This window comes from Trifolium pratense, linkage group LG2, assembly GCF_020283565.1.
Source record: "Trifolium pratense cultivar HEN17-A07 linkage group LG2, ARS_RC_1.1, whole genome shotgun sequence".
Taxonomy (NCBI): Eukaryota; Viridiplantae; Streptophyta; class Magnoliopsida; order Fabales; family Fabaceae; genus Trifolium; species Trifolium pratense.
In genome coordinates, this window is record NC_060060.1 from 40,333,728 (window position 1) to 40,349,519 (window position 15,792).

Genomic DNA, 15,792 nt, shown 5'->3' on the forward strand with positions numbered 1-15,792 from the left:
AGACATTACATTATATATGCAGGGGGTCGGGGTACGAAACCCCGGTCGTCCCATTTATCTACATTAATGGTGGAATTTCTAGCCACTAGACTACTTGAAAAAAAATGAAATTTTAATGAATTATTCATATGTGACATTTTATATATAATTAGTTGGGACACAATTTGAACCGCTAAAAAACATGAGACTGAATTTAACATTTGTTGTACCCTGTTTGTTTTAGAAACTGATTATGAGACTGGACATAATATGTAGTAAGAGACAAGACAAAAATAAGAATTTTTGTGCCTCACCGAACCACATAACAACTTTTTATCCATAGTATAACTATAAAAAAACATGAAAATGTCCATTTTATTTTCGAATATAAAAAACATTATCTCTATATCTTCCTCCGATACAATTTTATCTTATCTTATATTATCTTATTATGTCCTATTATATTATGTCTAATATTTACTGTTTTGCGAATTAAACATATCCAAAATATTTAAAATTTGTGATAGGATACATTATCTTACTAAACTATTGAAATCGATACTCCCTCCGTCCCAAAAAGAATGACCCATTTTGAATATATGCACTATTCATATATATTGTTTTGACCATATTTTTCTACTAATAAATAAAAATAAATATTAACATATAAGATGTTGTTAGATTCGTCTCGATGAGTATTTTCAAAATATCAATTTTTTATAATTTTTACTATTATACAATTAAAGATATTAGTCGCCAAAGTTATGCATTGGCATGCGTGTTTCGGTCAACTGGGTCATTCTTTTTGGGACGGAGGGAGTAAATACTACTGTGGTAGTATTTATTTTGTTTCCTAAAACAACAACTACAAAGAAGAGGCTAAGGTAACACAACTAACAAGGAATTGGTTTCTTTTGTCCCAATGAAACCGACATTATTAACTCATTGGACTAGCCTAATTAAGTCATATAGCTAAACAGCTACTATAGGTAGCTACCTAGATACCTATCATTTGGACATTAACTATTCTTTAATAGTAGTAGTCGGAAATGGATTATGTGGAGTTGATTTTTCTATGTAATCATTTTAGTAACTTTATAGTCGTTCGATTACGATCGGACGGTTTAAATAAATGAAGTCAATTAATACATTTTAAATCGTGACTGTCCGATCTTGATCGCACGACTATAGATAATGTCACTGCACGACTGCATCAACAAACCGACGGCATGAAATTCGGATATGTAGTATTCATCCATATACACTTTTTTTTGGGTACAATCAATATACACATTTTTTAGTCTTGCTTTAATACTAATTTTTAGGCTAAATTGCATTTTTGACACTTTTAAGTTTTAAAGACTTGTAATTTTGGTCTCTTAATTTTCAAAATAGCACATTTAACCTCCTATTTTTACTCTCTTTTGCAAAAAATCAATTTTGACCAAATCAATGTTAATGTGATAAGTCACTTAATTGATTTTGACCAAATCAATTTTTACTTTTTTTTTTTCATATAATAATTTTTTTTAAAAGTAAATAGATAAATAAAAAAAGGAATGGAATGGATGCTTTACACCTTACCAAAAAGAATGGATGCTTTACACAATCTCATAAACAGGTGTTTTACACAATCTCATAAAATGAGACTTACTAGAGCCTATACACTGTTTCATCAATCTTATAAAATGAGACTTATCCACCATATAGATATACAAAATTCAAAACAGGAAAAAAGCATAGGATACATAGGATTAATACCCTTATTAATTAATTTCTATAATGCTACATATTAACTATAACTGAATCTTATCACATCCATCTCCAAGTTGCCCTGTTAAATCTTCATTACTTCTGTACTCCACTATGTCTACAACATTCATATCAGCTTCAACAGTGGTTGTATCTGTCACTAATTGTACAGTTTTCTTAAAAATGATACTTATCACTATATTCAGCCTATTATGCATAACACTAGTAGGCTAGTAGCATCAAAATTCATATCAGCTTCACCAGTGGTTGATCTGTCATACCTATGGTACGTTGAAGATGGTCTTACGTGACCGGCCCTTCCATTCCATTTTTCTAAAATTATTAGATGAAAACAAAACTGGCGTGGCAGCTGAGTCACTTAAATGACTTGTCATATTAGTGTTAACTTGGTCAAAATTGACCTTTTACAAAAGGGATAATGATAGAGAGTCAAAAGTGTTATTTTGAAAAGGGTCGTGTTAAACGGTGTCTCCGAGCACTTGTTTGTTAAGCATGCTAAAAAAAGAAATTAAAATATAAAATTAAAGCTAGAAAAATGACTTTTTATGTTTCTAATGTATTAAATTCACAAATTTCAAAGTAAAACTTACATAACAAGTGCTCCGAGACACTGTTTAGCATTTTTCTTTTAAAAATTAGGGGACAAAAATTGTAAGTTTTTGAAATTTAAGGAGGCAAAAGTGCAATTTACCTACCTATAAAAAAATACATTTTGTTTTGGGTACCAAAGGCTACTTCATTGTTGTGAGAGGTGAAGCCTCTCCATTCATTATGTAAGACAGAAGTCTTCTGCACCATGGATAGTATGCTATTGATCATCAAAAATACTAATACTGTATTATTCTTCTAACACAAAACACGTCATAGATATGTAACAAACAAAATTGAGGAGGCACCACATGTTATCTCATAAAGTCAAAGTTTAATATTAATTTGTGAGAAAAAATGATTATAGCACCCCATCTCAATATTGACGGAACTCTAATAGATTCAAAATATTTAAGGGATATCAGAGTTTTAATAATTCTTTGATAAAGTCTATTCTTAGCAAGAAATTTGAATGGAATGATTGATATGTAACAATGTTATAATTAGTAGGGATGCAATTAATGTTTAAAATTTGTGATAGGATACATTATCTATATAGTATTGAAATTGATAAATACTACTAGTAATTAAATAACATTTATTTTGTTTCCTAAAACAAGAACTACAAAGAAGAGGCTAAGGTAACATAACAGTAAGACAACTAACAGGGAATGATTTTTGGTCTCAATAATGAAGCAGACATTATCAACTCATCGAAGTAGCCTAATTAAGTCATATAGCCAAACAGCTAATATTAGCTAGCTAGCTAGCTACCTAGTTACTCCCTACTACTCTATAATCTATAATAATAATGATAACTTTATCATTGGACATTAATGTTTATGTCATCAGATTCATTAACCAAACCAAGTATACTATTCCAATAATGCTTATTCTCTTCAAGATTCACGTTACACATCATGCTTCCATCCAAATTTTCATGAAGAACATTTGTTGAAATTGGAGGGGTGTTAATATTATTGTCAAATCCACCACATGATCTAAATGCTTCCACAGCCGCCATTATATCATCATCTTGCTGAAAGTTCAACATGTTGTTGTTATTGACATTGTCATGATCATCATGAGTTTCTGTTGTGTTCTGTTTGGTTAAATTGAATTGTTTCCATATCTCATCATCATTATTGGTGCTTTGATCAGTTAAAGGAAGTAAATTTTGATTGAATGCTACAACATTAATGTTGTTGGTCATAGGAACAGAAACAGGAAGAGACAGAGGAAGAGGCAGAGGAAGTAGAGTTGTTCCAGGGAAGTTTAAAGTGGATGTTGGAGATTCAAGATTTTCATCATTAGATAACATCATAGCATACATGCTATGCACTTTGTTGTTTGTTTCATCTTTTGTTGTTGTTGTTGTTGTTGGTTTGGACCATGAACTCTGCCATGCTTTAAGGATATCAAGACAAGGTGGAAGTGAAGGTTGTTGAAGTGGTGTGATTTTGTTGAGAAATAGTCTTGCTTGTGGTCTGGAGGATTCGAATTCGAGTTGTTTTTGAACTTTCAATTTGTTGGTTTCTCTAACAAGTCTTGCTTCAGCTTCTAAACGAGCACTTTCCCATTGAGCCATGTGGCTGAGGTTAGCTGAGTCTTTGGAGTACTGATTGCAAGTGGAACTTCCAGCTGATGTGTGATCTGTTTTTGGTTTGTGAGTTGTAGGGTCTATTCCCATTCTTGTTAACCTCTTTTTGAGGTGTGTGTTCCAATAGTTCTTGATCTCGTTGTCTGTTCTTCTTGGAAGTTGAGCTGCTATTGCAGACCATCTGTGTGTGTACACCAATCATAACAAACTTAAACATATGTACTCATCTATATACACATACTCTGGAGATACAAAATATCCATCGTTCTGTTATGTATACACAGAACGATAGATATTTTGACCATCTGAGAGACCTGTGTTTCTTTTCTTAACAACCATGTTATAGATACAAAGTATCCATCGATCCGTCATTTTTTCGAGTCCCTTACCGGTTAGACCAATAAGATATTAGTTAAGGGTAGTATGTTTGTGAAAAGATATGGGATTTTGATTGAACTATTTTAAACTTTTGGGTCAACTTTCCAAGTTTAGCTGATTAATAATCATTCATTCATATGAGAAAGTGTTTGTTATTTTTGCTTTATATGTGGTATGCTGGTAGAAAAAGTAAAAACAATTACCTGTTTCCAAGAAGGGCATGAAGTTGAATAATGGTTTGCTCTTCCTGCAAACTAAACTTTCCTCTTTTTATGTCAGGTCGGAGGTAGTTAGTCCATCTTAGTCTACAGCTCTTTCCACATCTTTGTAGCCCTTTTTCAATTAATATATCAAAAATGTTAACAAGAAATATATTATCGATCATATAGAAAATATATAAACCAAATACATTAGATTGTCGATGAATCTAAAAAGTGGATTTTCTGTTATATTTAGGACAGGAGGGAGTAGTAGTACTAACCAGCTTTGGCAGGTAATGCACGCCAGCTTCCATGACCAAATTCTTCAATGTAAGCAATGAGTTTTTGGTCTTCCTCAGGAGTCCATGGTCCTTTCTTCAATCCAACTTTCTCACAACAAGGTGACCTACCCATTTTTCAGACTCTATAGAATGGAAATGGAAAGTTTGTTTGGGAGATTTGTTTTGCACAAAATCTAACTAGCTAGCAGTGGTAAAATAAAAGACAGTATAGGACACAAAACAAAGTAAGCAATAAATTGTTCAATGATAGTGAAGTATAGGGGAGCGACGTTATATAGAGGATTAACATTGAATATGATTGTACAAGTAATTATTATGCTCTTTACCTTACTTTTGAAGCGAGGTTCTGTATCTTTATTTTCCACACCGGTACCTGCATAACTGATAGTTATAACGATCATATTATTCGCTATACACATTAATTAATATATTTTTTTTTAGTAATACATTAATTTAATTTTTTATTTTATAACTTTAAAACGTCTTAAATATAATTCATCCGTCCCAATTTGATTGACACAGTTGACTGTTGTGCACTATTCACACATATTGCTTTGACCTTATTTTTCTACTAATAAACAAAAATAAATATTAGCATATAAGATTTTGTTTGATTTGTCTCGATGAGTATTGTCAAAAAAAATCAAATTTTTATAATTTTTACTATAATACAATTAAAAATATTAATCGTCAAAGTTATATATCGGCATGCGTGAAATAGTCAATTATGTCAATCAAATTGGGACAGAGGGATTACCAGTACTATTATATATTAGATTTAATTGCACTTTTAGTCCTATATTTTCACCATTTTGCAGAATTGGTCATCCTATTTTAAAATTTGACAGTTTCAGTTCTTCAATCAATGTTGCTATTTTCTTACAATATTATGGATGTTGCTATTTTCTCATCATCAGGTTATATACTATACTACGTCGTTTAATGGCAACATGAAGTGGTCACGGATCACATACTTGACACTTTAATGGCGTCCCCTCCTCATCCATAGGAGGAACTTGCATTTTTTCTGCCATTATACCTCAATTTGAAGAGGAGATGAAGAGAAGAAGGAAATAAATTGGAAAACGTAAAGTTTCATAAATCAACACTCCCACCTATTTTTGGAAGAGGTTCAACACATTGGATTGAAAAGAAAATCCAATGTAAAATTAGATTACATTCATCTCACCGAAGGAGCCATCTAATTGACTAATTATGTTATATCAAATCAATTTTTCACTTCCGCTCCCATTTTTCCTTCTTCACATTTCTTTTGGGTATTATTTGTAGAGTTTAATTGATATGCACCGACAATGTAAAATAGTTTTACACGATCGTCCAATAAACAACCATCATTTTGCCATGTCATATTAAGGAAGTGGGGTGAAGTGGGGTGATGTGGCGAAAAACATGGTTGGTATTGGTTGACAGTGTAAAATTATTTTACACCGTCGGTGCATATCAATTAAATCCTTATTTGTATCAAAAGGTATAATTGTAAATCTGAAAAATTAAAGAAATTATATAGTGTCAAATTTATGCGATTTTCACAAATATTGAAGCTTTAGTTCCAATCTATGTTGCATGGGTACTCCATTTTAGACCGAGTACTGGTACCGGGTACGTACCGGGTACCGGTACGCGTATGGTACTCCCCCGGTACGCACCGACGCCGTATCTTTTTTTTTTTTTTTTTTTTGCAACGGGTACACACGTGGTACACCTGTGGTACTCGCGTGGTACACCAATCCAAAAAAACACGATTTTTTTTCTCCTTTTTCTTTTATTATTAGTTTTTTTTATAGGAAGATTTACGTTTTTTATTTGTTTATAATATAAAGTAGCAATTATTGCCTAAAAACAATAACAAAATAGCCGCCGGAATTATTCACTCATTCATTGAAAAAGAATAGACTAAATTCAAAGAGAGATGAAGATCTAGTTTTTATTCATACCAATTTTCGTCTTCTCTCAGGAAAGAGAAATATTAATACTTATAATGAAAGTGCAACAAAAACGTGGGATATTCGTAGAGATGAATGAGATTTATTTAATATATAGTTGATATTCTTGAAATTGCTAGTCTTTCTCGCGGTGAACCTAACTAGAGGTCACTCTTTTTAGTGATGATGAAGAGGGAAATAATTGACTCTTTTTGAGCTAATTGATTTTTAATTTCATATTTTGATGTTTCGAACAATTTAAATTACATTTAAAGTGTGTTGTGATATTTTTTATGTTTAATTATTTGTATTAACAATATAACTATATTATTTGATATATATAATTATATTTTTTAAAAAAATTATAGGGACGTACCCGTACCTTAGTTTTTCTAAAAATGACGTACCCCGTACCGATACCGGTATCGGATACCAGTACCGTACCCGCACCCGGGCAACATAGGTTCCAATTTTTTAAAGCGGCGGTGGTTGTATAATGTGCATTTGTGTTTTTCTTTTCCCAAATTTTCTATTTATGATTTTTCGAATACTTTGTCTAGTGAGTTTTTTTATTGGTAACTAGCAGCACACCCGTACGGGAGTCGCGGCGTTGCCGCTCCTCATTTGGTAAGATGAAATTTATTGAAAAGTAGATTAAAAGATAAAAAATAGAAATGATATAATATTTGGTAAAAAAAAATAGAAAAGGAACAACGGTAAAATCATCACCAAAAAATCTTAGGTCACCGTATTAATATATAAATTATGAAAAAAAATAGGTTACCTTATTAATATATTAGTAAAAATATAGGTCTTGTAAAAATCGCCAAAAAACTTATGTCCGTGTATTAATATATGAGTATAAATATAGTCCCGTAAAAATTATTAAAAAATAGACAATCGTATTAATATGTTATTGAAAATATAGGTCTCACATTAATAATATATGATTAAAAATATAAATCTCGTAGAAATCAGAAAAAAAATAGGTTCTCCCATTAATATATGAGTATAAATTTAGGTCCTGCATAAATTATTAAAGATCGGGAAACCACCTCAAGAAAATATTAAAATATTAAAATATTGAAATTAATTATTAAAATATCTTACCAATGTATTGATGACACAAAATATTAAAATATTAAAATGAAAGTGACCACATAAAGAAAAATATTAAAATATTGAAATTAGTTATTAACTTTCGAATATGACACAAAATATCCTTGAAAATAATGATGTGTCAAAAAATGAAAAATGGGCAAATTAGTGATTTCATATATATCTTCTTTTCATATATTGTAGATTATTTGGACAAAAAACACATGTTAAGAAAACAAAAATAGAAAGTATTAAATGTTGAAGCATTAAATTTTAACTTTTCAAGTATTAAATTATGGTGAACACTCCGGTACACATATTATGTGGATGTGTACCGGTACACCGTTAAGGTGTATACTTTTAATTGGTCCACATATAATGATAATTTAACATGTAATTTCAACACTTATTTAAATATAAGTTTTCTAAATTACTCTTTTAATTTATAAAATTTTCAAAATAACACCCACAGAGATTATTGTAATTTTAAAATCATAAAACATGTTTCAGTAATTTTTTCAAAAGCTCTATTCTCTGTGAAACAATTTATTTCTCTCTCTTGTGTCTCTTTCTCTGTTCTTCAATTTTGGTCTCACTCCGGCGCGGCGCCTCTCTCCACGGAAGAACAACCGCCGAAATAATGCTTTTAGGGTTTTCTTGTCTCTCTGTTCTTTAATATTCTATTTTGAGGATTTTTCAACCTTTGGGGAAATTGATCCTCTTCTCTGTTTTCTATATTTTGTTGTGTGAATGTGTGAGAGTGATACCATGATTATATATAGAAGGAGATTATTTTTGTAAAAGATCAATGAAAGATATTGTTGAGTTTTTAATAGAAAATTAAGAAAATTAAAGTTGAAGGATCTTGCTGAATTTTGTTCACTGTGCGGTGGAAGGGGTCAGGGATGTTGTTTCAGGGTTTAAGCTTTGTGATATGATGTATTCTCTCTGTCAATCCATGGTCGTGCGTGGGTTCAAACCCCTCATGGACCAATTCTTATTTTACTTTTTTTTTTTTTTGAATAATCTATCCTTTTTCTTTTCTTTTTTATTTGATTTAACTTGTTACTTATACCTCAAAAAAAAAAAAAAACTTGTTACTTAAGAATCCCTATGGACCAAATCATATTTTGCTTTGATTTTTTAGCTTATAAAAAAATATTTAAAATAACTCTTATAAAAAAAATTAAAATATTTTATACAAATAAATTAAATTTTATATTAATTTATAAGTTTTACCTAGCGAATTTTATATTTTCATAAATTGTTTTTTCATAAATAGTTATTCTCTACGTCAAAAAAATAAATAGTTATTCTCAACTAATTTTACCGGCCGTGATTTGTCAAAAAAAAAATTCACCACCAATATCAACTAAGAAAATAATTTACCGAACGAAGTGACTAAGAAAATCAAATTTTCTCTCAAACAATTCAACACCACCTAATTGGAATGACACACACATGATTCAAACTTTTGGCAGTATAACAGCTCAATATCAACTAGTTTGATCAAATTATTTCAAAAAACCTAATTACTAAGAACAAACTATTAAGCATCTACCAATTCTATTGATAAGAACCAAGGAAATAAATTGACCAAACCGGAATAGAAAACTTAAGAATTTAAGGGCCCGTTTGGTGCGCAGGATAGGATAGTGACAGGATAGGATATACAACAAGATAGTGATAGGATAGGATATCAGCAGGATAACAGTTATCCTCAATTATCCTATCCTGTGTTTGGTACACACAGGATAACAAACATGATAACTATTATATCATATTTTTAATACATACTTGTTCATACCAATATGATAAGATCCATAACATATTTAAATGACAAAATCACCCTTGTAAAACAATTGTTATTTTTTAAAAATTATATTGTAATACTTTGAATTTTATAAATAAAAATATAAATAAGTAATCAAATAACTTTAAATTTTAAATACAAATCATGAGAAAATAAACAAATTAAGTTTTTTATATGAATCATGATCAAATAAATAACTCAATTATACATGTTAGATAAGCTAAATAAATATATGATATATCTCATATGTAAATAATAAAACTACCATTGCAAAAGAATTATATTTAAGTTGTTATTAAATTTAAATTAATATTCCTATTTTGCAATTTTTTGAATAATTATTTTACTTTAAAATATTGTAATTTTAGGAGAATTTTGATTTTTTTAAATTATATAAATTACAAAATTACCCTTGTGAGAAAAACACACACACATATATATATTTAAAAATTAATTATTTTATTATTAATTTACTATCAAATTATTTTATTAATTTTTAGTTTTTTATTTTAAAATATATTTTATAGAATAAATCAACGATTTTTTTCTTATCCTATGCTGCTGGTAACCCAGCTCAAATTTAGGATAAGGATTTTAACTAGAGAAATAGGATAGGATAAGCTTCAGGATTAACTTATCATATCCTGCTGTGTCACCAAACACTGGATTGAGACAGGATATGATACAGTTATCCTATCCTGTCTCTTATCTTGTACACCAAACGGGCCCTAAATGTGGACAATCTTATAGTTCTACATTAACTAGTTATATTAACTATGACTCAAGAAACCTAGTTCATATGAAATGACTGTTAAGTCTCAAATAATTTTCTCAATTGTGACTAAGGGAATCAATTCATTTCAGTCAATTTGTTCAACTTGACATAATTAGAATAATAAACACTTAAGAAGTTGAATTTCAACAATCTAACAATTCAATCTCATATATTGTTGGACTAATTATTACTCAAAAAACCTAGTTATTACGAAATGATTGTTAAGTTACATCAAACTAGACTAAAAGAGACTAAGGAGATCAAATATTGTCAATCTGACTATTCAATTTGACTTTAATTTGACCAAATTGGAATGAGAAACACTTAAGAATTCAAATTTCGACAATCAAACCTCAACTAGCTAGATTTCGACAATCAAGTATGTCTAGAATAGAACAATATAAAAAAGTTCATTTACAAAACTTTTGTATTTTTCAAAATGAGATGAATTAAATATGAATTTTCTAAATCAAAATATATTAGGATAAAAGTAACAAATATTTTAACCAACAAATTAAATTTTAAGCTCCTTATGTTTGGACAAACTTTTAATAATGCTTTATACATATTTGCAAAATAATCATAAATATACATCAACTTAAATAACATAACTAAAATTGCATACATAAAAATTTAGTAGGGATGAAAACATAACATTATTTTATGAAGATAAAAAATTAAATTTAGTAATTTTGCACAAAAAACTTATTTAACCCTAAAAAATATTGTGAATCATTAAAAATTAACAGTATTACAATAAAAATATATACACATATTGAAAATTACTATCAGTTTTTTTTTTTCAAAAAAAATAAATGTATTTTAAAAATTATATGTATTAATGGTTAAAAAATAAATCAACATTAAACTTTATAAACTAATAATATTAATAAAAAATTGAAGGATACATAAGGATACACATTTAATTTATGCATTGAAATATTCGAAGGATACATATTGATACACATTTTAATCAAATGATAAAAAATTGAAGGACACACATTTTAATAACTTATAAGTAAAAAAAAAAGAAACTTATGAATTAAAATATTTAATTCTCGTTAAAAAAAGTGAAAATATAGGTTAAAGATTTGATGCATTTTTTAATTTATTGTATACCATAATTGATGATTATATAAGGATACATTTGCAAATATTAAAAAATAACATTTAAAATAGAAAACTTAATAAAGAAACAAAATCTGCATTAAATGCTCGCCATTTGTTAACCACCCCAGCAATGTATCGGTACACGTCCACATAATACGTGTACCGAAGAATTCACCTTAAATTATTGTATCATTAAAAGTTAAATTTCTATATTAAGATACCTTAACATGTGCCCTATATGCACATGTTAACAACACCCTATTCTTAAATATGTCTATGACAACACTTTGAAAAAATTACAGAGATCAAGAAAACACATTGTAAATAGTTATTTTCATTTAATACTCTTAAAAATTTAAATTTATTCCCTATATACCCTTATTTAATTACTCTTAATTCAATTAATTTACTTATTTTTAATATTCTCTTTCATAATCAATAAAAGAACATAAATGAAATCAAACATTTAGAACATTTGAAAATTAGTCAAAGTTTCTTATAAAAAGGACCAAATTTTTTCCCCAAAGAGTTCCTTATAAAAAAGACCGGAGGGAGTATTAGTAATTATTTGGACAATGCATATTTGAAGATCAAACTAACAAATGAAAGATACATTTGAAAATCAAAATAACTAATAATTTTTTTATGCAACAAAAAAATATATCAAAATAATTTTTTTGACGCGAATTAAAGATCAAAATAATTATTCTTATAGTAGCATACAAACATATTATAAATAAGAGTTTAAGGGGGGTGTATTGGATTGAGATTTTAAAAGACTTTTTTGGCAAAACAAAATCCTGAAGATTTTAAAGATTTCGTGAGATTTTATTGATTTTGTGGGATTGTAAATGACTTTTTTTAAATGACTTTTTACAATCAAGATTCTTAAACAGGATTTTGATGGATTTACAATACAGACTTTTCAGATTTCAAACTACTTTATAGATTTTTATGATTTCGAATAACTAATTGAATTTTTTAAAATTTTGAAGAATTCATTGAATTTTAAGCAAAAGAAAATTACAAAAGTGAATAAAAAGGATGATAACTTTTTTTTTGGTGCATATAATTCTAACTTTTTATTTATTACATAAATAAATTCTAAAGTTTGAATAAAGCAAATAAAAACGAAATTTTTTATAGAAATATTCATTATTGCCTAAAAAAATAGTAACAAAGTGATTATAAATCCATGATTTTCTAAGTAGCATTTCTCTACATATCTGAACTTATACTAGTCCTCCATAAATTTGCATCTTCTCGTTCCTGCTCTTGTGTTTGAACAATGGGTTCATAATTATTGTCTTCATGATTTGGTAACACTGAAGATGAGGATGAAGACTCATCCGTAGGTTCGACTGGAAATTCATCTGAACGACATTCTTTACGAAGAAAATTATGAAGTGCTGCGCATGCCAACACAAGCTCCGCTTGTGCCTTAAATGGAAATGGAGGCGCAGACTTGAAAATTGTGAACCGCGATTTAAAAACACCAAATATTCTCTCAATCACATTCCTTAAGGACGCATATCGAAGATTGAATAATTCATTTTCAGGGTCATTACCATGACCTGCAAAACCAGAGTTGTGACGCATAAGTGTTGACATCATGTTATATTGGTTCTTAAACCACTTCATCCGACTCAAATAGTGACTATAAGTTTTAGGGAACCTAGTCTTAGCATTTAGTTCAGGAAGTATTAACCGTTCTACAGTTTGTTTGCTAAGTGATCCATTAGCATCACGCATCCCCCTATTCATAGCATCCACCAAGAGATGTAACAACTCATTGGTTTCCTCCATTGTCCAAGTTACATCATCTTTGTCTTTACTTTTTCCTCTATTATTTTCTTGTGAGTCTCCCATTTGATCGCTAATATATATACATATAATAAACTAATTATTTGATAGCTGATTTTCTAATTATCGAAAGTGTAATAACAACTATACACCGATATAATATATAATTCAATAGAAAAATCAAACCTAATAAATAACATTGTAATTAAAGGACAAGTAATAATAGTGATTTTTTGAATCAAAATAATAACAATAATATATAAAATAAAAACAATGAACAGTAAAGATTGTGTTTTTTTTGAATCAAAATAATAACAATAATATATATAAAATAAAAGAACCGTAACATAAAAAAGTGTAAAAACATAATACTTCATATAGTGTTTTTTTCCAATCCCTTAGTATAATAATAAACACAATCAATCATCATATGAATTTTTTTTGGAAAAAGTATTATTTAAAATATGATTACATCCAAACGATACCAAAAAAACAACAGAAAAAATCAATCAAAATATCAATCAAAATATTAATCAAAGTTTTTTTTGTTATTTTAACATATGAACCTGTATGAAAAAATCAATCAAAGTTCTAGCATCATATGAAAAAATCATCCTATCAAATTGATCAAATAAACACAATCAATCATCATATGAAAAAAATTCTAGCATGAACAAATTTCAGACAGATCTGTATGAAAAAATTGATCAAAGTTGTAAGAAAGAACCTGATGATGGTAGTCCTGACGGCTGGAGAAAAGTCTTGGAAAATTCTGAAAAGTCTCAAGGGTTTGAGTGGGATTGTTGGAAAAGTATTTTACGTGTATTTTGAACAAAAAAGTCTCTCAAAATCCATTCCATAAAAAAGTCATCAAAATCTATAGACTTTTGAATACCAATAGACATTTTAAAAAGTATGAAAAATCTCAATTGAATACCAACAGATTTTGTTGCCTTAAAAAAAAATCATGGTTGTCTTAATTGAATACCACAAGATTTATTTAACTTTTATAAAAGTCTTGATTGAATACCACAAGACTTTTTAATCATAAAAAAGTCTTTTAAAATCCATTGAAATCTCAATTGAATACACCTCCCTAATTGTTGTACAATGTCGGTGTAAAGATTTTTTACACATACATCTAACGATACTTCGTCACATTATTTAATGAATGTGACACATTATGTGTTTTTAATTACCATACATGATGTGTCGGTATATTATTGAATGCATATATAAAATAATTTTACACTAATAATACATATAAATTAAATTTCTTTAAATAATTAATTTTATTATATTTTTATTTTCGACCCGTCATATAATAAGTTGTTAATCCCTGACAACCACAACCGTAAATCATGGGCACATCCAAATTCAAAGATCGACAACACAACCATTTGCTTCTCACTGAACCTGATTGTTGAATTTTATTACATGATGATTATCCTAAACCTCATTTTTGTGGGTACATGTTAGTATGTTACTGGAGTATGTATCTACACTATATAACTAGTGGTCTATTGCAGCAGAATTTCAACAACCCTGTTAGAAAAGATAATACCAGTACCGTAATATATATATATGTCGCTTCGACACTTTTACTTATATTAACAAAGGTAATTAATGTTGTGTGGAAAAGAGAGATTATAAGTTGATTTATAAAATTGTCCTTTATTTATGATATGAAAAAAAATAAATTAAAGAATTGAAAGAAGAGAGAGTAATAAATAGTTAAGGGTATAATAGAAAAAATAATTTTAAATATTTCATTGATAATATAAAGCGACATATATTATGGTATAAATTTTTCTCTCAAAGGGACATATATCCGTACGGAGGGAGTAAAATACTAGTGGTCTAGTGCAACAGAATTTTATTGGATCACTATTCAAGACCTATCAATGAACAAACAAAGCATGCATATCTACTATTAGCTAACTAGACGCGTTCAAATTTAATTGGGTGGGGGGTTCCATATCTGCACACCACTTACGATATTAAAATGTTTCACACATGCGCTTTATTTTTACAATAGATATCTATGGAATAGTATGATATTTGTGTATATTCTGTTGGATAAATATGATATATAAATCCGCTCTACATACGTATGGGTATCCATGAATGATAGTAATAATTTCGAAAAGAATTTTTTTTTTACTAATTACCTGAAATTTATTAAAAGAAGTAAAAAAAATATTAACATATATTCCACTTTCAATTTAACAACAAAAAGTCACCACATTCATTTTCCTTTTTTTTTATTTATTTATTGAAACTTAATATAATATTCATATATTTCTCTTTTAAAAAATAATATACATATAACAATAATACACATTCATTTGCACCATAAATTCTTAGTTTTTTGCACACATTTTTTCTTTATAATAAATTTAATATTTTATCTACAAAACAAAAAAAAAA

At 28.4% G+C, this 15,792-nt stretch overlaps 2 protein-coding genes across 2 annotated transcripts; both read right to left on the reverse strand.

The window, feature by feature from the left end:
* Window positions 1-2,980: 2,980 nt before the first annotated feature.
* Window positions 2,981-5,051, reverse strand: LOC123908375 (transcription factor MYB106-like). The gene is made up of 3 exons (XM_045958998.1): window positions 4,800-5,051; window positions 4,522-4,651; window positions 2,981-4,121 (listed from the first exon to the last, which is right to left on the reverse strand). The coding sequence occupies exons 1-3, from the start codon at window positions 4,930-4,932 to the stop codon at window positions 3,164-3,166; spliced, it is 1,221 nt and encodes a 406-aa protein (XP_045814954.1). The 5' UTR covers window positions 4,933-5,051; the 3' UTR covers window positions 2,981-3,163.
* Window positions 5,052-12,777: 7,726 nt separating this feature from the next.
* On the reverse strand, window positions 12,778-13,428 carry LOC123904698. The gene has a single exon (XM_045954327.1). It carries the CDS (start codon window positions 13,426-13,428, stop codon window positions 12,778-12,780), a length of 651 nt encoding a protein of 216 aa, XP_045810283.1.
* Between the last annotated feature and the right edge of the window lie 2,364 nt (window positions 13,429-15,792).

Bases quoted from the DNA above. Each gene is read 5' to 3' on its own strand.
- LOC123904698 (XM_045954327.1), bottom strand. From the start codon at position 13,428: ATGGGAGACTCACAAGAAAATAATAGAGGAAAAAGTAAAGACAAAGAT.
- LOC123908375 (XM_045958998.1), bottom strand. From the start codon at position 4,932: ATGGGTAGGTCACCTTGTTGTGAGAAAGTTGGATTGAAGAAAGGACCA. The intron at 4,652-4,799 runs GTTAGTACTACT...TAATTGAAAAAG, and splicing joins TGCATTACCTGCCAAAGCTG to GGCTACAAAGATGTGGAAAG. The intron at 4,122-4,521 runs GTAATTGTTTTT...GTACACACACAG, and splicing joins CATGCCCTTCTTGGAAACAG to ATGGTCTGCAATAGCAGCTC.